General features: G+C 38.3%; 1 protein-coding gene across 1 annotated transcript in view; it reads left to right on the top strand.

Moving 5' to 3' along the window:
• The first annotated feature begins 2198 nt into the window (after positions 1-2198).
• PCGF6 (polycomb group ring finger 6) overlaps positions 2199-24754 on the top strand; it is a 63990-nt gene continuing 41434 nt past the window's right edge. Inside the window, exons 1-7 of the mRNA XM_006831476.1 lie at positions 2199-2546; positions 3184-3283; positions 3375-3471; positions 4108-4163; positions 4263-4322; positions 21508-21616; positions 23433-23460. Of these exons, the coding sequence (XP_006831539.1) occupies positions 2199-2546; positions 3184-3283; positions 3375-3471; positions 4108-4163; positions 4263-4322; positions 21508-21616; positions 23433-23460 (798 nt within the window). The remainder of the gene's footprint in view (positions 2547-3183; positions 3284-3374; positions 3472-4107; positions 4164-4262; positions 4323-21507; positions 21617-23432; positions 23461-24754) is intronic.

Below are 24754 nucleotides of genomic sequence, written 5' to 3'. Positions count from 1 at the left end.
GATTCTGACACATAGTGACCCTGTAAGGGTTTCCAGGAGCAGATGGTGAACTTGAACCGCCAACCTTGCAGTTCAAACAGCTTTGCAGTCTGATGCATTAACCCATAGTGCCACACCAGGACTCCATGCCACACTAGGATAAGCTATGCCAACTCCAAAGCACTCACCTATTAAAGCTGGGAAGAGAGAAAATGGGTTAAGAATTTTGTTGCTGTGGTGATAGTGTGCCATCAAGCAAGCTGTTTCAGGGTTTCTGAGGCTGTAAATCTTCACAGGAGCAGAAAATCTCATCTTTCTCCTGGGGATTGGCTGGAAGATTTCAACTGTTGACCTTGCAGTTAGCAGCCCAATTCACAGGCCACTACTAGGCTGCCAGGACTCTTTCCAGTTCCTGTGTTGTTAAGTGCCAGCAAGTCCGTTCTGACTCATAGTGACTCATAGTATAGGGTTTAGAGGTGGTGGCTGTGTGCCGTGGAGTCATTTCTGCCTCATAGCGACCCTACACAGGGTTTCCGAGGCTGTAAATCTTTACAGGAACAGAACGCCTCATCTTTCTCCCATCGTACTAATGACCTTGCGGTTCGCAGCCCGATTTGTAACCACTACACTACCAGAGCTCCTTCAGGGTTTATAGGAGCGGCTGGTAAATTTCAACCACCCACCTTAAGGTTCAAACTGACTTTATTATCTAGTGCTTATCCAATAGTTCCACACCAAGACTCCTCAGTTCTTGTTGTTGTTAAGTGCCATAGAGCAAGTTTTGATTCATAGTGGTCCAGTATAAGGTTTCTAAGGAGAGGCTGGTAAGTTTTAACTGCTTACCTTGTGATTCAAACCAATCTTGTGGTCCTACTTATCCCACAGTTCCATACTAGTATCTGTAAACCTTCAATAAGTGTTTGTTTAATCAAATAGAATTGATTTTTCTTTATGTGATGGAAAATCATGAAATGTCTTTGACTGAAGATCAGATTTATGTCTTGTGGCAATACAAAATATAATTCCTTAAAGTAAATAAATTTACATATTTCAAAATCCAAATTTCATACTTCCTAATGGAAGTAAGTTAGGCGTTCAAGCTCACCAGCTGCTCCTTGGAAACCCTATACAGGGTCGCTATGGGTCGGAATCGACTCAACGGCACTTGACAACAACAACAACAATGGAAGTAAGGAGTCCTGATGTGGCGCTGTGAGCTAATGCGTCAGACTGCAACGTCTTCTGAACTGCAATGTCGGTGGTTCAAGCTCACCAGCTGCTTCTTGGAAACCCTATATAGGGTCGCCATGGGTTGGAATTGACTCAATGGCACTTAACAACAACAACAATGAAAGTAAGGAGTCCTGGTGTGTTGCTATGGGCTAATATGCCAGACTTGCAAAGCCGTTTGAACTTCAAGGTCGGCAGTTCAAGCTCACCAGCTGCTTCTTGGAAACCCTATATAGGGTCGCCATGGGTTGGAATTGACTCAATGGCACTTAACAACAACAACAATGAAAGTAAGGAGTCCTGGTGTGTTGCTATGGGCTAATGTGCCAGACTGCAAAGCCGTTTGAACTTCAAGGTCGGCAGTTCAAGCTCACCAGCTGCTCCTCGGAAACCCTACACAGGGTCGCTATGGGTCAGCACTTAACAACAACAATAATGGAAGTAATCTTGGATGGAAGGGGTTTTCCACATAAGAATTGCCTAATCGATACTCACATTGAAATCAGTATTATTTGTAATGCAGCATCATTATGGAATCCTGGTGTGGTGCTGAGCTGAATGTTAATGCGCTGGATTGCAAGGTCGGCTGTAACCGCAAGGTCGGGGGTTCAAGCTCACCACCTGCTCCTCCGAAACCCTATACAGGGTTACTATAAGTCGGAATCGACTAGACGGCACTTAACAACAAGAAGCAGTGCTCTGAGAATGGGTTGGTGTCGACAGAATGTCATTACCTGCATGAGTTGCAATTTTGTCTTTATTAAGAGACAGTGAGGGGAAAATGAGACAAGGTACCTTTAAGAAGGTAAGGCCCGCTCGCCCCACCCCTGAGGTGCGGCCTGGACCAGGTGTAGGAGATTGAACCACATTTCCCAGCGGTCCCTGCAGGGCCCCTGCGCCTGCGCACTGTCAGCGAAGGACAGCCCGCCGAACTCCCGCGCTATCCCGCCACCTCGCCTACCCTCGGCTCACCTCTCCTCAGCCTGGTCATGGAGGGGCTGGCGGCGGGTAGCACGGGGGCCGCCCAGGCCGAGGGTGCCGCCGCGCCGCCGCCCCCGCCTCCTGCCTCCCCGCCGACCCTCACACCGGCTCCCGCCGCCGCCGAGGAGGCCCCGCCGCCTTTGCCTGAGGCGGGGGCGTCCGGTTGCTCGGGCCCTCGGCCCCCCGAGCTGGAGCCGGAGCGCGGCCTGGGTCTCTTGAGAAGCGGCTTCGAGGACGAGGACGAGGACGAGGAGATGGAGGAGGAAGAAGAGGAGGAGGAAGAGGAGGAAGAGATGGGCCACTTCTCCCTGAGGCTGGAGGGGGGTCGGCCAGACTCGGAGGAGGAGGAGGAGGAGGTATCTAGAGCCCTGGCGACCCCTCGGGCCCCGGCCCCGGCCCTGGCCCACCTCTTTCGTGAGATTTCTGCCATCACTTAGGATCCTGCTCTGAGGTGGCCGGAGTCGGAACCGGCCCGACGGCACAACCACAACGTGCGGGGAGCTGGGGCCGGCGTGGCGCGGATCGCCCCACGATCGCTCTGGCCGACCGTCCCATTTCTGCAGGCTGCTGGGAGGATGAGCAGCCCTTCCCCTTCTATTCAATCCGTCCTTGGAAGGAGTTTACAAAAATTATTGTTCTCATACCGTAGCGCATCCTCACTTCATCAATTTAGATAATACACCTAACCAGAATTAAATGATTAAACTTGACCACCAGTGTCTGGAAAGCTTGGCCATTTTACAAGTAATTCATAAAGTAAGACGCCCCGCATCTGGCGAGATACATTATATCCAAGAGACTAAGATCCTTTTGTAACAGTAGTCTATAGTGTGTCATTGTAACCAGCACACTATTATAAAGGGTCGGAGATAGTATATGTTTCCATGTTGCAACTTAAGTGACACATTGTATATAATGGCTTTTGAAATGATGGTTTCAGAATTTGAGAAGGGAAGGATTTGTATTTTAAGACTGTTTCCATTGCATTTGCAGCGTTTGATTCACCTTTCTGAGCTGACCCCATACATCTTGTGTTCCATCTGCAAAGGTTACTTAATAGATGCAACGACCATTACAGAATGTCTTCACACCTGTAAGCATATGTTTCCTATTCCTGCACATTTTTTTTTTTCAATTTTAGAAATGTCTCTTAAGCATCCTAATTAAAAAATTTGTTTTTTCAGTTTGTAAAAGCTGCATTGTAAGACATTTTTACTATAGCAACAGATGTCCAAAATGCAACATAGTAGTACATCAGACACAGCCTCTTTATAATATAAGGTAAGAGGAGTATCTAAGTAAAATTTGTTTTTTTGTTTTGTTTTTTTTCCCCTGAAAGCTTGCAGTTATGTAGTGGGGAATAAATTCTTGAATTATCTTAAAATTGAGCACTGGTGTGGTGCTGTAGGATAAGCACTAGAACACAAGGTCGGTTTGAACCACAGGGTTGGTGGTTCAAACTTACCAGCTGCTTCTTGGAAACCTTATACAGAGTCACTATGAGTTGGAAGGATTCTACAAGTAAATGTCTTTCATTCATTCAGCAAGTACTGTTAAATTTTTACTACCTTCATAGGCGAGTGCTTTCCAAATGATAACAAGAATTTCAAAATAGAGTCTCTGTCTTCAAGCTCACATTATTAACTGGGGTGGGGAATAAAGCTAGCACAGGTAAAACCGTTTTTGAACTACCATATTTAAAATATCCGGGATTCCTTGCTAATCTGTGATTATTTGATGTTCTCAGGTGAGTTCTATTTTAGGAATTATGTGTACTACCTAAAAGTAACTAATCTGAGAAAGGAGAAATCCATTCCCCAGAGAAAACAGTTCAACACCTACATGAACATCATTGACTCTGTATCAAAATGCATTTTTCTAAACTCTCAGGTGTTCTTCATCCTTTCCTTTTATTAGGTTGGATCGACAGTTACAAGACATAGTGTACAAATTAGTGATCAATCTAGAGGAAAGTAAGTTTATTTTACTCATAGTTGTGAATCCCAGAATCTCTGCTGATGCCACTAGTTACATTTTAAGTGTAATTCAGTCTGTGTTTTGTCACTTTTTAGGAGAAAAAAAGCAAATGCATGATTTCTATAAAGAAAGAGGTCTAGAAGTGCCTAAACCTGGTAAGTTTGGGTGTATACCATAGTATATTTACAAATCTGATAAACTTAAAAATCTTAATAGGTAACATGGGAATAAATAGCTACTTTAGTGTAATGTTGAAACTTTAGTCATTTTAGTGTATCTTTAAAAAATTGAATGTGAATCTTTTTTTGGTGAGGAAAAGCATGAATTCTCACCTTGACTGTTGTTTAAAATGAAAAACAATACACAGTATAAATTCAGCAGTGTAAATAGAGGAGGACTGAGGCCTATGCGGACTCCCGTCGTTGGAACTTATCAGGATTCCTTTGACTGACAGGTGGTTTTTGTGGTAGGGTATCTGAGGACCTTTTCTGAGAGGGCTGATTAAGAATAGAGATTTAGGAGTCCTGGTGTGGCAGTGTAGGATAAGCACTGGACTTAAAGGTCAGTTTGAACCGCAAGGTTGGCAGTTCAAACTTACCAGCTGCTCCTCAGAAATCCTATACTGGGTCACTATGAGTCAGAACTGACTTGACAGTACTTAACAACAACAATTTCACAAAGTATATTGCCCTCCAAGTTTATGAAGTGTTACACAGATGCATCATTGTTTTTCAATGTTGCATAGTATTCCATTATTGCATTTCGTTAACTGTTCTGTTGATGGGCATTTAGAATCTCTCCATCTTTTTGCTATTGTGAATAGTTCTGTAATAAATATGGATGTGCATATGTATCTACTTGGGTCTTGGCTCTCATTTCTTGAGGACATATGCCAAGTAGAAGGATTGCTGGGTCATATATCTTCTACTTGGCATATGTCCTCAAGAAATGAGATGTCTGCTCCCGTAAAGATTTACAGTCTCAGAACCCCTGTACAGGGTTGCTATGAGTCGGAACTGACTTCACAGCACATAACCACCACCACCACCATAGTATATCTTGGTGTGACGCTGTAGGGTAAACTCTGGACTGCTGACCACAAGGTCAGCAGTCCAAACCCACCAGCCACTCCTCGGAAACCCAACACATGGTTGCTGTGGCTTAGAACTGACTTCATGGCACTTAACAACAACAAGGTATGTCTACTTCCAGCTTTTTGAGGAAGCTCCATACCGTGTTTTACAATGGTTGCATCAATTTACAGTCCCACCTGTGATGTAGGAAGGCCCAGTCTCTCCACACCCTGAACAGCATTTGTTCTCTATTTTTTTTTTAACTTTGCTGTCAATGCTGGAGTAAGATAAGATCTCTTTGTTTTGACTTGTATGAATCTAATGGCTAATGATCTTGAGCATGTCTTCATATGCTTGTTAGTTGCCTGAATGTCTTCTTTGGTGAAGTGTCTGTCTGTTCATATCCTCAGCCCGTATTTTAATTAGATTACTTGAATTGTTGAGATGTTCTATAAATTTTAGAATAGTGCCTTATCTGATATGCCATTGCCAAAATGTTTTTCCCAGTTTTTGGGTTCTGTTTTTGCTCTTTAGGTGAAATCTTTTGATGCACACAATTATGTTTTAGGAGGTCCCAGTCCTGTACTGTTTCTGTGTTGTCAGTTATATTTGATAGTGTATTTATGTCATGTAGTATCAGAGCCCTCCCTAAGTCTGTCCATATTTTTTTTAGTGATGATCTTTATAGTTCTTGTTTTCACATTTAGGTCATTATTTGTATGTGGTGGGGGAGATGTGGGTGTTGTTTTTCTTTTGCAAATGGATTTCCAGTTTTGCCAGCACCATTTTTTGAAGACACTGTCTCTTCTCCATTAAATGTGTTTTTGGCCTTTTGTTGAAGATCAGCTGACCAGAGGTAGAATTTACTTCTGGCTTCTCAATTCTGTCCCATTGGTCTGTGAGCCTTTTATTGTATCAGTACCACACTGTTTTGTTTTTTTAACATTATTGTGAATTGACTAAAGGTTTACAGACAAGATCATCAGTTTTACATTCAACAAATCATATACTTTGATTCATCTCAATGATTACAATCGTCTTCATGCAGCAACAGTTATCTTGCTTCCTCTCTGTAGCTACCAATGTGCAGATATCCTCTTTCAGAGGCTTATATTTTTGTGGAACATATAAATATACATATATCCCACATTTTCTCCCAAACCCATTCAGCCTGTTTCTCTGTCCATGTATTTATACACATAACACTGTTGTACTAATGTTGTGTATATATCACTACTTATCTTGATTCCCTTTAGACCTTGCAGACCTCCTTGTGTCTTCACCTGTCTTCATTATTCTTCTGCTAACCTCCCTCTTCTTCTATATTAATCTCCCCTTCTTATATATTGCTCTCCCCATCACCAGAGTTAGCATGTGTCTACCCTCTAGCCAGTGAATTACTCTCCCTTCTTCTACCTCTTGTAACCATCAAAGAATATTTCTTTTAGTATATTTTTATACATTTTAGTATATTTTTAGTATATATTTCTTTTTATATATTTGAGTTTTACAATAGTGATCTTATACAATATTTGTCTTCTCATGATTGACTTATTTTACTCAATGTAATGTCCTCTACGTTCATCCACTATGGATAGCATCTTCAGCTATGGACAACATTGCAAAGTATGAACATTCCAGCACTTAATTGTGCTCATGAAGAATCTGTACATGGACCAAGAGGCAGTTGTTTGAACAGCACATGGGAACACTGAATGGTTTAAAACTAGAAAGGTGTGTGATAGGGTTGTATTCTTTCACCATACTTATTCAACTTGTATACTAAGCAACTAATCCAAGAAGCTGGGTTATATGAAGAAAAAGGTGGCTTCAGGAAGACTCATTAACAACCTGTGATATGCAGTTGATACAACCTTTCTTGCTGAAAGTAAAGAGGACTTAAAATATTTACGGATGAAGATCAAAGAGCACAGCCTTTGGTATGGATTGCATCTCAATATAAAGAAAACAAAAATCCTCACCACTGGACCAATAAACAACATTCTTATCAATGGAGAAAAGATTGAAGTTGTCAAGGACTTCATTCTCTTGGATCATCTATCAACACTCACGGAAGCAGTAGTCAAGAAATCAAACGACGTATTGCATTAGGCCAGTCTGCTGCATAAGACCTTTTTAAAGTGTTGAAGAACAAAGATGTCAGCTTGAGGACTAAGGTTCACCTGACCTAAGCCATGGTATTTTCAATAACCTCATATGCATGTGAAGGCTGGACAGTGAATAAGGAAGACCATAAGAAGAATTGATGCTTTTGAGTTATGGTGTTGGAGGAGAATATTGAAAGTGCCGTGGGCTGCCAAAAGAACCAACAGATCTATGTTGGAAGAAGTGCAGTCAGAGTTCTCCTTGGAGGCCAAGATGGCCAAACTTCATCTCATACTTCAGACATATTGTCAGGAGGGACCAGTCACTGAAGAAGGATATCATGTTTGGTAAGGTGGAGTATCAGAGAAAAAGAGGATGACCCTCAGTGAGATGGATTGGCAAAGTGGCAGCATCAGTGGGCTCAAGTGTGGCAACAATTGTGAGGTTGGCCCAGGATCTGGCAGTGTTTTGTTTTGTTGTGCATAGTGTCGCTGTGAGTCGGTACTGACTCGATGGCACCTAATAACAACACCACATTCATTCACATTATGCAGTGTTTCGCAGATTGATCGTTATTCTTCAATGTTGCATAGTATTCTGTTGTATGTACCAAAGTTTATCTAGTCTTCCATTGATGGACATTTAGACTGTTTCCATCGTTTAGCTATTGTGAATAGGGCTGCAATGAACATCAGTGTGCATATGTATATTTACTCTTGTCTTGGCTCGTATTTGTTGTGGATATATACCAACTAGAGGGATTACTGGGTCTTACGGTATTTCTATGCCCACCTTTCTGAGTCTGTGCCATACTGTTTTCCACAGTGTTTGAACTATTTTACAATCCTACCAGCAGTGTAAGAGAGTTCTAGTCTCTCCACACCCTCACAAGCATTTGTTATTTTCTTTTTTTAAACTTTGCTATTAATGCTGGTGTGAGATGATATCATATCACTGTTGATTTACATCTCTCTAATGGCTAATGCTTGTGAATATCTCTTCCTGTTGGCTACTTGAATGTCTTCTTTGGTGAAGTGTCTGTTCATGTCCTATGCCCAATTTTTACTTAGGTTGTTTGTCTTTTTCTTGTACAGGTGTTGTAGTTTACTATAAATTTTAGAGGTCAGTCCCTTGTCTGGTATGTCATTGCAAAAAAAATTTTCCCAGTCTGCTGTCTCCCTTTTTTACTCTTTTGGTAAAATACTTTGATGCACACAAATGTCTAATTTTTAGGAGGTCCCAGTCATCTATTTTGTCTTCCGCTGTTTGTGTGTTTTTAGTAATGTTTGATAGAGTATTTATGCCATGTATTAGAACCCGTAAGTTTGTCCCTATTTTTTCCATCAGTTCTCTTTATAGTCTAGGTTTTACATTCAGGTCTTTAATCCATGTTGAGTTAGTTTTTGTATGTGGTGTGACATATGGGTCTTGTTTCATTCTTTTGCACATGAATTTCTGGTTTTGCTAGCACCATTTGTTGAAGACTACCTCTTCCCCATTTAAGTGTTTTGGTCCTTTGTCAAGCATCAGCTGACTATATGTAGATAGATTTACTTCTGGGTTCTCAATTCTGTTCTATTGATCTTTTGTTGTACCAGTGCAAGTCTGTTTTGACCACTGTGGCTATATAGTAAATTTTGAGATCAGTGAGTGAGAGGCCTCTAACTTTGTTCTTCTCAAGCAGTGCTTTGCTTATCAGAGGTCTCTTTCCTCCTAAAGTTAGTGATAATTGTTTCCATCTCTTTAAAGAATGTTACTGCAGTCTGGATTGGGACTACATATATCTAGATGGTTTGGGTAGTACTGACAGTTTCACAATATTAGGTCTTCCTATTCATAAGCATGGTATATTTAATTTTTTTGTGAGTCTCTTTTGGTTTCTTGTAGTGGTTTTTTTGTAGCTTTCTTTGTATGGATCTCTAGTAGCAGGCTGTTTTGACTACTGTGACTGTGTAGTAGGTTTTGAGATTGGAAAGTGAGAGGCTTACTATAATCTTCTTTTTTTTAGTATTACTTTGCTTTGCTTATATGAGGATTCTTTCATATATAGTTAGTTTTTTCCATCTCTTTAAACAATGATGTTGGAATCTGGATTGGAATTGTATTATATCTGTAGTTTGCCTTGCGTTATGTTAACATTTTCACAATGCTAAGTCTTCCTACTCATGAGCGTGGTGTGTTGTTGTGGTTAGATGCTGTTGAGTTGATTCCAACTCATAGTACAACAGACTAAAACATAGTTGTTGTTATTCTTGAGCCCATTACTGCTGCCACTGTGCCAATCCATTTGATTAAGGACCTTCCTCTTTTTATTGCCTCCCTGTTTTACCAAGCAGAAATTGGTCCCTCCTGACAGCGTGTCCAAAGTATGAAAGAGAGTCTCACCATCTGGCTTCTAAGGAACATTCTTGCTATACTTCTTCCAACACAGATTTATTTGTTCTTCTGGTAGTCTGTGATACTTTTGACATACTTCACCAATACCATAACTCAAATGCATCGATTTTTCTATAGTCTTCCTTACTCACTCTCCAACTTTCACATGCATATGAGGCAATTAAAAATACCAAGGCTTAGGTCCAGGTGCACCTTAGTCCTTTAACTGATATTGTTACTCTTGAACATTATAAAGAGGTTTGTGCAGCAGATTTGCCTGGTGCAGTATGTCCTTCAAGTTCTTGACTATTCCTTCTGTGAGTGTTGATTGTGGATCCAAGCAAAATGAAGTCTTCAATAAATTCAATCTTTTCTCAATTTATTATGATTTTTCTAGTGGTGTAGTAGTAAGGATTTTTGTTTGTTTGTTTGTTTTACATTGAAGTACAATCCATATTGAAGGCTGTGGTATTTGATTTTCCTCAGTAAATATTTTAAGTCTTCACTTTCAGCAAGCAAGGTTGTGTTATCTGCATATCGCAGGTTGTTAATGAGCCTTTCTCTAATCCTGATGCCACATTCTTCTTCATATAATGCAGCTTCCTGGATTATTCGCTTAGAATACAGATTGAATACATATGGTGAAAGAATACAACTGTGGTGCACACCTTTCCTGGCTTTAAGTCATTCAGTGTCCCTTTGTTTTGGTCAGATGACTGCCTCTTGATTTATGTACAGGTTCCTCTTGAGCACAATCAAGTGCTCTGGAATACCCATTCTTTCGCAGTCTTTCTCAGTGTTATCCATAGCTTGTCTTGATCCACACATCCGAAAGTCTTTGCATAGTCACTAAAGCACAAATAAACATCTTTCTGGTATTCTCTTCTTTCAGCCAAGATCTATCTGACGTCAGCAATGATATCACTCATTTCACATTTTCTGAATACACTTGCTATTCATAATGCTTTCATCTTCTGCCACTATATCTGAGTATGTTCCACTGCACTCATAAGGTTTTCAGTGTTTAAACATTCAGAAGAGTCTGCCTCTTCATCTTCCTAGTCTTTGTCAGTCTGGAAGCTCTGCTGAAACCTGTCCACCATGAATGACCCTGTTGGTGTTTCAAACACTGATGGCACAACTTCCAGCATCACAGTAATACACAAGCCACCACAGTACGATAACTGACAGAGTGTTAGTGGTGAGCATGGTATATTCTATCATTTTTATAATTCTCTTTTGGTTTCTTGTAGTAGTGTTTTGTAGTTTTCTTTGTGTAAGTCTTTTGTTTCTCAGGTTAAATTTCTGACATAAGTATTTTATCTTTTGGGTGGCTATTGTAAAATGATATTGTTTTCTTGATTTCCTTTTTCAGATCTCTGTTTATTAGTGTAAAGGAATCCAACTGAGTTTTGGATATTGATCCTCTACACTGCTACTTTGCTGGATCTTTTAATGAGTACAATAATTTTCTTGCTGAGTCTTCTGGGATATTCTATGTATAGGATTATATCAACTGCAAATAGGGAGAGCTTTACTTCTTTGCCAATTTGGATGCCTGTAATTGTTCTTTCTTGCTTGATAATTCTGACTAAGAATTCCAGCACAATTTTGAATAGGAGTAGTGATAAAGGGCATCCTTGCCTGGTTTCTCTTCACAAGGGAGGTGCTTTCTGCATCTAGTTTCCTTCTGTTCAGAATGATGTTGGCTGTTGATTTTGTATATATGCCCTTAATTATGTTGAGGAATTTCCCTTCTATTCGTATTTTGTTGTGTGTTTTTATCAGGAATGGATGTTGAAATTTGTCAAATGCTCTTTGTGCATTAACTGATATGGTTATTTGCTGTTGTTGTTTTTCCTGTGTTTTGTTTATGTGGTGGAGTACACTGGTTGATTTTCTAATACTGAGCCATCCCTGCATATCTGGTATGAATCTCACTTGATCATCATATATATACATATTTTTGATAAGCTGCTGGATTCTATTGGCTAGGATTTTGTGAACATTTTTGCATCTATTTCATAAGGGATATTGGTCTGTAATTTTCTTTTTTAGTGATATCTTTGCCTGGTTTGGGTATCAAGGTTATGCTTACTTCATAAGATGAATTTGGAAGTTTTCCTCTTTTTTCTATAGCTTGGAATAGTTTAAGTAGAATTTTACTGAACATTTAGCTCCTCTCTGAATGTTTGGTAAAATCCACCAGCAAAGCCATCTGTGCCTGGACTTCTTTGAGTCAGGAGTCTTAAAATAACTTGATCAATTTCTTCTTCTGTTATAGATCTGTTCAAGTTTTTTACTTCAGTCTGTGTTAGTGTAGGTAAGTTGTGTGTTTTAAAAAATTTGTCCATTTCTTCTAGATTTTTGAATTTGTTAGAGTACAATTAATTCTTCACAGCATTGTATTATTGTCCTTTTACTATCTGTTGGTTGTGTTGTGCAGTCACACATTACTTTCTTGTGTTGTTGGCATCTTCTTTTATTTTGTTAGATTTTCCAATTTTTTTGTTTGTTTGTTGGTCCTATCAAAGAACCAATTCTTGTTATTCTTCCAATTATTTTTTGTTTTCTATTTCATTTATTTCAGCGCTAATCTTTATTATTTCTTTTCTTCTGGTGGCTGCAGACTTACTTTGCTACTCTTCTAATTGTTGGAGATGTTGAGTTGAGGTGTTGATTTTGGTTCTTCTTTTTGCATGTATGCATTTATTGCTATAAATTGCCTCTGAATACTGCTTTTATTGTGTCCTAAAGGTTTTAGTACATTGTGTTTTCATTCTCATTCAATTCTAGGAATTTATTTGATTTTTTATTTCTTCTATTACCTAGTCGATGGCACTTAACAACAACAACAACAACTATTACCTAGTAGCTTTTAAGTAGTATGCTAATTCAATTTCCATATATTTGATTTTTTCCCCTCAGTTTTCCTATTATTGATTTCTAATTTTATAGCATTGTGATCTGAGAATATGCTGTGTTGTATTTTGGTGCTTTTACATATCTTGAGGTTTGCTTTGTGGCTTAATGTATGGTCTATTTGGAGAATGTTCTGTGTGCACTGGAAAGAATGTAGATATTGTGCTGCTGTTGGGTTGAGTGCTTTGTATGTCTATGAGGTCAAGTTGGTTGACTGTATTCTTCTTTATCTTCATTGAGTTACTAGTTGTTCTGCCCTTCATAGAAAGTAATGTACTAAAATCTCCTTCTATTACTATAGAGTTGTCTAGTCTTTTCTCAGTTCTATTGTTGTTGTTGTTGTTATTAAGTGCCGTTGAGTCAGTTCCAGCCCATAATGACTCTGTATAGGGTTTCTGAGGGGCATCTGGTGAGCTTGAACCGCCGACCTTGTGGTTCAAACCAACTTTGCAGTCTAGCGCATTCACCCACAGTGCCACACCAGGACTCCTCAGATTTATTAGTGTTTGATTTATGTATTTTGAGGTGCCTTCATTAGGAGTATAGATATTTATTATGGTTCTGTCCTCTTGTTCAAGTGACCCTTTAATCATGATATAATTTCCTTCTTTGTATCTTATGCGAGTTTTTGCCTTAAAGTCTATTATATCAGACATTAATATTGTCACTCTTGCTCATTTTTTATTGCTTCATAAATTTTTTTCCATTCTTTGATTTTTTTATTCTGTTTTTGTATTTATGTGTAAAATGTGTCTCTTGTAGACAGCATATTAAAGGATATGGCTTTCTTATCTATTCTGATACTGCCTGTCTCTTGACTGACACATTTAGTCCATTTATACTTAGTGTAATTATTGATAGGCATGACTTGATTGCTGTCATTTTGCTGTGTGTGTTTTCATGGTGTTGTTAGTTTCTTTGTTCCTCATATATTTTTGCATTGAGCTCATTTTGTTCATGGCTTCTTTCATTTTCTTTACTGATGTTATTTTAATGTTTGCTAACTCTTTCTGATTGTCCTCTTTTATTTTAATGTGGCAGTATATTAATTTTCTTTTAGGTTACTCTACAATTTATTAATTTCTCCCTGTTTAATAAAATAGCTGCTTATCTTGGAATCTACTCAATTTTCTTGCCATTTGGAAACTCTGTATCCACACTGTTCCCCCTTTTTGCTTTACAGTTGACTTTTTGTTATAAGTTGATATTTCTGGTTCCCTAGTTACAGTATTATGGAGTCCTGGTGTGATGCTGTGGGTTAATGCACCAGACTGCAAAGCCATTTGAACTGCAAGGTTGGCAGTTCAAGCTCACCAGCCGCTCCTCAGAAACTCTATATAGGGTCGCTATGGGTTGGAACTGACTTGATGGCACTCAACAACATTTACATTATTGTAACTTTGTTTTACTTTAAATACTTCTATATCTAGATTGAGTTCTGGGTGAACTTGTCATGTATGGTAATCTCAGGTTGTTGTCTGCTGTTGTTGGTTCTCAATCCAAAGAACACCTACTAGCATTTTCTGCAAAGTTGATCTGGTCATTACAAATTGCTTAATTTTTCTGTTTATCAGGAAATGTCCTAATTTGACAACATATTTGAGGGACAGGTTTGCTGGGTATATGTTTTCTATCAGAGTTTTGTATATGTCATCCCATTTGCCTGCATGGTTTGTGCTGAGAGATCATAGCTTAGTCTTACTGGTTCTCCTTTATAGGTAACTGTTCCCTTTCCTAATTCTTTCCTTGTCTTTGGTTTTGGAAAGTTTGATTATGATTTATCTTGGTAATTTTCTTTTGGGGTCTGTCTTGTTTGGGGTTTGTTAAACTCCTTGAATGGTTATCTTTACGTCTTTCATAAATGATATTAGCAAGGTTTTCTTCCATCAACTTTTTGACAGTTTTCTCCATGCTCTTGTATTGGCTCTTCCTTTTTTGCAATTCCAAACAGGAATTAATACTATTCTTGGTGACTCACAAAACTCTTAGATTTTCTTCATATTTTTTCATTCTTGTTTATGATTGTTCTTGTAGCTTACTAGTTTTTATTTATCTTTGATTGATTCAAATGTACTCCTTTAGCCTTTCAGTGTGGTGTCCATTTCTGAGATCTTAGTATTAATCATCTGGATTCCTATTTATAGGCTTTGTATTATTTCAAATTTTGCATTTAAAAAATGTTTGTTCTTACAGTGTTTTCCTAAAGTTTTTTCTGTGTTTTCCTTGCTTTCTGTGCTCTTTCTGTTGAGCTTTTGAAAGTAACTAAAGTACTTTCTTTTGAATTCTATCTCAGGTAGATTCATTATATTTTCCTCAGAAATGTTTTCTGGCTCTGATCTTGGCCGTTTGTTTGAGTCCCTTTCTCTCATTTCTTTGTATGAGCTAAAATTGTTTGGTGTCTCCAAGACACTGTAGCGTCATTGAATTTGTATTTACTTGATGATTGTATATTGTGTTCTTAGGATCTCACCAGCTGACTCTTGGTGAGTGTGATTAGCAAATGGAAGTGTGTGAATCATTTTCTATTGCCATTCATGAAGCTCAGTTTAGGGTGGATGTGGCTGGTGTCTTTCTTTGATCAGATGGTAAAGGAGCTGTTACAGACTCTTACCAGTTGGTTGGAGCTGCAGAGAATACAGTTGTAGTCGAGCTGTATGGACATGATTTCTGTCTGTCTCCTGTCGGGTGAAAATATGCACAGGAAAACAAAACATAACAAATCAGTGCAAACAATGTAATAAAGGAGAAAAAAGAAACAAACAGGCAGCAACAGGAAAAAAAGATTATAAGTACAAAGAGAAAAGAGGGACAGGAAAATAGAGCTGTACAACAAAAAATAAAGGGACGAATAAAAAAAGGGAAGATGAAAAAAGAGACTAGAAAGTAGTAAAGCAATATCAAGAGAAAAAAGAGTAGAAATGAGAAATCACAAAAGAAGAAAAAAACAAAAGTGGAGCTACAAAGGATAAAAATCAGTGATAGGAAAGAAAGGAAGGAGGAGAAGAATGAACAAAAACAACAAAACATTGAAAGGAAAAATAAACAGAACACCAACAAAGTTTTTGGGCCCAGAGAGGAGAAAACTCTGGGGCTCTCACCAGCCATGGAACTCATGAGGTAGGTGGAAGAGGGATGTGATAGCTGACTTCTCAACCCTAGATGGAGTTCCTATAGGCCTAGTTGTTATCTGTGTTGGGACACCCACTGGGAACTAGTATGTGGAGGCCCTTCAGATTGCTAATTTCAGAACCACAGGGCAGCTGGGAGCAGGGTGACTGATTCTGAAGGTTCTTGCCAATCTAATCCTGGCCTAGAGGCTCTGTGGGCTGTGCATCTGGAGCAGAGCCTGCCTGAATCAAGTGTCAAGGTGGTGCAAAAGACACCCGCTTCACTCTGGCTCAAACCATGTGGCTCAAAATATGAGGTTGATGAGGGTGAGGGTTGGTCTTATCTCAGTTATCCAGAGAAATGTGGGGAGTAAGAAGGAATCATACCTTGTCTGTTGCCCACTTAAATATATACTGTCAGGATGACATCTGTCTGTCCAAATCAGCTCACAAAAGTTCAAGGTGACTAGCAGTCCATTCACCACTCAGTCTCTTCCTTTTGTTAGCTTCTCCTTCCAGTAGGTGCTTGATCCCCGTCCCTTCCCTTTCCTATGAAGCTCACAGTTCCACGATTGCCCTCTGTGTCTCATTTGGTCTCCTGAATCTTTGTTGTCAATAGAGAGAGAGATTTGGAAGATAACATTGTGTTGTAGTTACATGCCTGATGCTCAGTTCTGACTCAAAGATGATGGTGATGTTACAGTATGGAAGTCAGATTTGAGTAAATTCTGGCTCTTCCACTTTACGTTTGGGTGGCTTTAAGCAAATTGCCTAATATCAGTAAGCTTCAATTCCATAGTCAGTTAAAAAAAAGAAGGAAGAAAACTACTAATACTCAAAATGAGGAGAAATAGCTGTAGACATCCATTAATAATCAGAACATGGAATGTATGAAGTGTGAATCTAGGAAAATTGGAAGGTGTCAAAAATGAAAGGAAACACATAAAATTTGATGTCCTAAGCATCAGTTAGCTGAAATGGACTGGTATTGACCATTTTCAGTCTTACAGTTATATAGTTTACAATGCTGGGAACAACAAATTCAAGAGGAATGGCATCACATTCCTTGTTAAAAAGAACATTTCAAGATCTAGCTTGAACTACAATACTATCTGCGATAGAATAATATCCATTCTCTTACAAGGAAGACCAGTTAATACCACTATTCAAATGTATTCACCAGCCACTGAAGCCAATAATGATGAAATTGAAGAATTTTTACCAACTTCTTCAGTCTGAAATTGAGCAATCATGTAATCAAGATGTATTGATAATTCCTGGTGATTGGAATGCAAAGGTTGGAAACAAAGAGGAAGAACCAATAGTTGTAAAGTATGACATTGGTGGTAGAAATGTTGTTGGAAAGCACTTGATAGAATTTTGCAAGACCCATGACTTACTCATTACAAATACCTTTTTTAAACAATATAAGAGACAACTATACACATGAGCCTAACCAGATGGAATACACAGAAATCAAATTGACTACATCTGTGGGAAGAGACATTAGAAAAGTTCAATGTCATTAGCCAAAACAAGGCAAGGGACCAACTGTGGAACATAACATCAGTTGCTCATTTAAGTTCAGACTGAAGCTTAAGAAAATTAAAGCAAGTCCATGAGATCCAAATATGACCCTGATATCTCACCTGAATTTAGAGACCATCTCAAGAACAGATTTGATGCAGTAGACACTTTGACCAGAAGAGTTTTGGGATGACATCAAGAACATCATGCAGGAAGAAAGCATAAGGTCCCTAAAAAGACAAAAATGGATGTCAGAAAAGACTCTCAAATTTACTCTCTAGTATATAAAATACTAAAGCATATGGAAGAAATGAGGAAATCAAAGAGCTGAACAGAATATTTTAAAGGGCAGCTGGAAAAGACAGTCATGTATTATAATGAAATGTGCAAAGACCTGGAGTTAGAAAACAGAAAGGGAAGACACATTCAGCATTTCTCAAGCTGAAAGAACAAGGAAAAAATTCAAATCCCAATTTATAGTACTAAAGGATTCTATGAGCAAAATATTGAATAATCCAGAAAATGTCATGGGTGGAAAGAACACACAGAGTCACTGTACTAAAAAGAAATGGTTGATGTTCAACCATTTCATGAGGTAGCATATGATCAAGAACAAATGGTCACATGGTACTGGACAAAGAACTCCAAGCTGCATTGAAAAGCATTGGCATAAAAACAAGGCTTTAGGAATTGATGGAATACAGATTGAAATATTTCATCATACTGATGAAGCACTGGAGGCACTCACTCATCTATATCAAGAAAGTTGGAGCTACCTGGCAACTGATTGGAATATCCATATTTGTGCCCGTTCCAAAGAGAGTTGACCCAATAGAATGCAGAAATCATCAAACAATATCACTAATGGCACATGCAAGTCAAATTTTGCAGACTATAATAAAAAATGACTGCAACAGTACACTGACAGTAAACTTAACTGCTAGAAATTCAAGTTGGATTCAGAAGAGGACTTAGAATGACAAATATTGTTGCTGAAGTCTCATGGATCTTGACTGAAAGCAGAGAATACCAGAAAGATGTTTACTTGTGATGTATTGACTGTGGATTGTGACAATCTATGGATAGCATTGTGAAGAATAGGTATTCCAGAGCACTTAATTGTACTATGAGGTACCTGTACATAGACCAAGAGGCAGTCATCCGAACAGAACAAGGGGATACTGAATGGTTTAAAGTCAGAAAAGGTGTTTGTCATGGTTGTATCCTTTCACCATACTTACTCAATCTGTCTGTTGTTCCACACTGTGCTCTGGCCTGGTTTTGGCTGGTGATATGGAACTTTTCCACTGTCTTTTCCCACAGATGTAGTCAATTTAATTTCTGTGTATTCCATCTGATGGGGTCCATATGCATCTTGTATGTTGTTTTAAAAATGTATTTGTAATGAGTAAGTCACTGATCTTGTAAAATTCTGTCATATGATTTCTATCTAGCATTGTTTCTATCACCAAGGCCATATTTTACAACTACTGATCCCTCCTTTTTTTTCTAACATTTGCATTCCAATCAGCAATAATTATCAATACAGCTTGACTGTGCATGTTTGATCAATTTTAGACTGAAGAAGTTGGTATCATTCTTTAGTTTTTCCACTGGCTTTAGTGGTTGGTTTGTAAATTTGAATACTGGTATTAACTGGTCTTCATGGTAAGAGTATGGATGTTATCCTATCACAGACAGCATTGCATTTCAAGAGGGATCTTGAAATGTTCTTTTTAACAAGGAATGTGATACCACTTCTCTTGAACTTGTTACCAGCATTGTAAGTCATATGATTGTAGGATTCAAAATGGCCAATACCAGTCCATTTTGGCTCACTAATGCCTAGGATATTGAATTTTATGCATTCCATTTAACTTTTGACAACTTCAGAATTTCCTAGATTTATGCTTCATGCATTCCATGTTCTGATTATTAATGAATATTTACAACTGTTTCTCCTCATCTTGTGTTGTGACCCATCAGCAAATGTAGGTCCCAAAAGTTTTGCTCTATTCATGTCATCATGGTAAACTCTATTTTGAGGAGGCAGCTCTTCCCCAGTGTTATTTTGAGAGCCCTTGTACCTGAGGGGCTCATCTTCTAGCACTATATATAGTGTTCTGGTGCTATTCATCATGTGTCAATATTCAATATTCTAGTGCTGACAGTGTTCTACTGCTATTCATAAGGTTTTCAGTGGCTAAACATTCAGAAGTAGTCCATCTCTCCTTCTTCCCAGTCTGTCTTAATCTGGAAGCTCAGTTGAAAACTGTCCACTATGGGTGTACCTACTTGCATTTAAAATCCATTGGCAAAACTAGCAACGCACAAGCCATCACTGTACAACAAAATGAGAGTAGTGGTCAGTTTGTTGACTCTGGAAAGACTTTTGACTGTGTGGATCATGACAAGCTATAGACAACATTCAGACAATGAGTATTCTGGAACACTTAATTGTGCTCATGAGGAACTTGTGTCTATGGGCCAAGAGGCAGTTGTTTGAACAGAACAAGGGGATGCAGAATGGTTTAAAATAAGGAAAGGTGTATGCCAGAGTTGCATTTTTTTCACCATACTTATTCAGTCTGTATACTGAACAAATAATCCTACAAGGTAGATTATATGAAGAAGATTATAGTTATCAGGATCGGAGAGAGACTCATTAATAACCTGTGATTTTCAGATGATACAACCTTACTGCTAAAAGGAAAGTGGACTTAAAATACTTCCTGATGAAGATCAAAGACCACAGCCTTTAGTTTGAGTTACACCTCAATGTAAAGAAAACAAAAATTCTTACTCCTGGACCAATAAATAACATGATAAATGGAGAAAAGATTGAAGTTGTCAAAGACTTCATTTTACTTGGATCCACTATCAACACTCATGGAAGCAGCAGTCAAGAAGTCAACTGATGTAGTGCATTAAGACACATCTGCTTCACAAGACCTCTTTAAAGTGTTCAAGAAGAAAGACCTCAGTTTGAGTGCTAAAATGCACTTGACCCAAGCCATGGTATTTTTAATAGCCTCATATGCCTGTGATAGTTGGATGGTGAATAGGGAAGACTATAAAAGAATTGCTGGATTTGGGTTATGGTGTTGGAGAAGAATAGAAAAAGTATCATAGATTGCCAGAAGAATAAACAAGTATGCTTTGGAAGAAATACAGACAGAATGCTCCTTAGAAACCAGAATGGCAAGACTTTGTTTCTCATACTTTGAACATGATCTCAGAAAGGACCGTTCCCAGAAGAAGGTCACACTTGGTAAAGTGAAGGGTCATTGATAAAGAGGAGGAAGACTCTCCAATGATATGGATTGGCAGTGTAGTAGCAGCCGTGGGCTCAAGTGTAACCACAATTGTGAGGATGGAGCAAGACTGGGCAGTGTTTATTCTGTTGTACATAGGGTTGCTATGGTTAGGAGCCAACTTGATGGCACCTAACATCAACAACCACCCATGTGGAGTCCCTGGGTGGTATAATTGATTATAATCTCAACTACTAGCTGAAAGATTGGCAGCTTCAACCCACTCAGAGGCACTTCAGAATATTGGTGTGGCAGTCTAATTTTGAAAGGTCAGCCTTGAAAACCTGATGAAGTGGTTCTACTCTGTACACACAGGGTTACCATGAGTCAGAATCAACAACCACCACCTATATCCTAGTATTATAAACCAAACCATACCCTACCTGCTGCCATTGAATGCATTGCAACTCATAGTGACCTTAAAGGGCAGAGTAGAACTAGTCCTTAAGGTTTCTAAGACTATAAATTTTTATGGGAGAAGATAGCCTCATCTTTTTCTCTTGGAGCAACTGATGGGATTGAACCGCTGATCTTGCAGTTAGTGGCCCAATGTTCAACCCACAGTGCCACCAAAGGATTATGAGGATTAAATGAGATAGTACATATTAGTGATGAGGATGAATCCTCATAGTAGTACTTGTTAAGGGTTAGCTACACTGTTGTTGCTGTTATGATGAGCTCTCTTATTTCTGGCTTTCTCATGCCGGCTACATGTGTCCATTTTCCACGGCATAGTGATCTTGCCTCTGTTTTCACTGGCTTTGACTAAACAGGTAATGTTATTAATAAAAGGGAGGTTGAGGGCTTTGTGATCCTTTAAATAGTTGGCAGTTTTACTACCTGTGTAATTATTTTTAAAAGATTTCAAATTATGAATTTTTTGTTCTTACATAACTTTATTTGGCTATCATATAGCTGTGCCACAGCCAGTTCCTTCAAGCAAAGGAAAATCTAAGAAATCCCTGGAATCAGTGTTCCGTATTCCTCCCGAACTTGACATGTCTTTATTACTGGAGTTCATTGGGTGAGTACCCTAAACTTTTACCTTTTAACCTTCAAATAAAATATTTTTAAGTTCCAAGAACTATGAAATCTTCAGACCTCAGTTAAAATAAAATTTTCCTGACATTCCTTTGGAAACTAATTATGAAATATTTAAGACATAGTAAAAAGGTATAACCACATGTATGTGCACTATCTAGCTTAAGATAGTCATTGCTGATATAGGTGAAGCCTCTGGGGTGCCCCTTCCTGCTCACTCCCCCTTTCCTCAGAAGCAAATAAGCGGCTTTTCAAAGTAAGTGTTTTTCATTTCCTTCAATTTCTTTATATATTTATCACATGTGTTCTAAGTAATATGCAAAATCTGTTTTGCCAGTTTAATATTTAAATGTATCGTATTGTATGTTTTGCAGCTTGCTTTTTTTCACTCAATATTGTGATTCATCTAAATTGGAATGTATAGCTCTAGTCCATTCATTTTCACTATTGCATGATAGTCTGTTAAAATTGATGTGACACAATGTGCTTTTCCTTATATTGTTAAAAATTTAGGTTCTTTTCAGTTTTCTGCTATTATAAACAATGTTGTACATATGTATGAGAATAAGTAAAAAGTATTGTTACTAGGGTTTCAGTTCATATATGCATAGTCTTATTCCACACAAAGCATGTTTGAATGTGTTTCTGCAATTGGTGATGGCTGCAGACAAGTTCTCTCAGTAATGAATGTATTTGTCTTAGTCTTGTTAGGGTGCCTTCAAAAAAGGTCCAATCAAAGCTGGTTTCTGAGGGGATCTGCTGGGCCAGTTAAATTCAAAGCAGAGAGGTCAGTTTAGAAGTTGTGGTGACTGTTCTTTGAGAGCATCCCAAAATGGTAATTTTGATAGCCACTATGCATCTTGGTAAAGTGGAGGGTCAGCGAAAAAGAGGAAGACTTCCATATTTATCACTTTCTAGCTCTGTAACTTTAAGCAAGTTATTAAACTCTGAGCTTCATCTCCCTCTCTGTAGAACAGGCCTACTATGTCTAATTTGGAGTCCTGTTGTGGCACTGTGAGATAAAGCACTGGACCTCAAGGCCGGTTTGAACCATGTGGTCTGTAGTTCAAACTCACCAGTTGCTCCTTGGAAACCCTATACAGTGTTGCTATGAGTTGGAACAGACTGGACAGTACTTAACAACAACAACAATGCCTAATTTACAGGGCTATTGTAGACTAAAGGCAAAAAGAAAAACACGCAGAATTTGTGAAGAGCTAATATACTTGGTGTATATAGTAGGTGTTCAACCAACAATAAGGCTTTCTACTCCTGCAAAGATTTTTAAAAGCCTTGGAAACCCTATATGGAGTCTCTATAAGTCAAACAGACTCAAAGGCACTTAATAACAACAACCAAAGTTAATTCCCCTTGTTCTCCCTCTTGACATAAAAATAATTGGTTTAATCAAGCAATTTCTGGGCTGCTAGGAGAAAGGCAAACCAAGTAAGTCATGATCAAGTGATTTTGCAGCTAGTGCAATAATAGGAAATTTTAAGCTGGAAAAAATGTTAGAAAACTAAAAGTGGAGAAAATCTCAATACTAAGAATATACTTTAATTCCTGAAATTAAATTGAATGTGATACGAAATACTGGAAAAAACTGTATTTGCTTTACCACTGGGTGGCAGAAATGACAAACAATTAACTAAGTTATATTTCATAAAAGATTAACTGTTTCTGAAATTTTCAAATAAATTGATGTTCTGCAAATATTTATATTTGTTATTTTTCTGTTATATAATTAAACATATAGCTTAAAATATTTAATGTTGATTAATACTGTTCTCATTTTTCAGTGCTAATGAAGGCACAGGACATTTTAAGGTAATTTACTTTTTCATTTTCATTTCACAAGAGAGCTCTATGCATACAAATTTCAGAATTAGATTAGCAAAGATAGGGAGATCATCTTCAGTTACAGTAGAGAATATTTTGAGCTTAAAAAGTTATTGAAATATGAATACATTCAGTTATTTTTGAGAAAAAGATGAGACTTTCTGCTCCTGCGAAGATTGAAAAAAAAAAGCTTGGGAAATCCTGTACAGGGTCGCTGTGATTCAGAACAGGCTTGACAGCACTGAACAACAAAAACATAGTATGTTTATGAGGAATGAGATTTATTAAGTAGGGATTTGTTATTAACTCAGAACAATATTTGTAAGGAAAAGAAGTGAGTCACTTTTAGAACTCTGAAGTCCAATGCTATGTTAATTTGGTGATAAAACAATTTTAAAGCCTTTATATTATATAATTGGCACGTAACGTTAATATGAGCTTAAACAGTCTATTTGCATGTAATGTATTTTACTCAGATTAACCTTCCCTAACTTGTTACTTCAGTCATTCACTGAGATTTTAGGGTAAGAATGAGCTCCTTCGTAACATACTGAAGTTGAGTTGTCTGAAAGGCTTTAAAATCACAGGTGCCATTGTATACACTGTCAGTACTCTGAGTTATTCAGGAAAAGGTAGCTTTTTAGAAGGAGCAACGCAGGCTAGTTTCCAGTTTCTGTGCCGCCGAGTCGCTTCTGATCCATGGCAACCCTGTGTAAGGTTTCCAAGGAGTGACTGGTGAGTTTGAATTGCTGACCTTGTAGTTCAAACCACCTTTGCAGTGCAGCGCATTAACCCACAGTGCCACACCAGGACTCCTGCTTCAGATTATAAATATACAATATAAGGAAACTGGTAACTTTGACCTATTCAGATTTATAGAGGCTTTTCCAAAGTTTATAATAAAAATTGGGTGAATTATAACTGGTTGGACATACTGTTTTGTTTTATAAATACCCTGGTTTATTGTGTGTGAGTTAACGCGTGGAGACAGACAGGTACTTCTCTGGGTGGAGGAGATTATGGAAGTTCTCCAGAGATCTGTGTAATAGGGAAGGCAGTGTTTTGTCCCCATGGGTTGTAGTAACTTTGAACCTCTTCTAAATTGTAAAATATCAAATGGTGACAGATTTTAGGGATGTCTTCCATAGAAGTAAAGTGGGTGGGAAAGTAGCAGGTATATTTCTGTATGGGACAAGTACTGAGTCATATGCTTAAAGCTAGGTGGGTTGCTGTGGAGTTGAGTGTGACCCATGTGTGTCAGAGTAGAACTGTCCTCCAAAAG

Source organism: Chrysochloris asiatica, unplaced genomic scaffold (assembly GCF_000296735.1).
Source record: "Chrysochloris asiatica unplaced genomic scaffold, ChrAsi1.0 scaffold00003, whole genome shotgun sequence".
Lineage (NCBI taxonomy): Eukaryota > Metazoa > Chordata > Mammalia > Afrosoricida > Chrysochloridae > Chrysochloris > Chrysochloris asiatica.
This window is presented reverse-complemented; position numbering and strand designations above follow the sequence as displayed.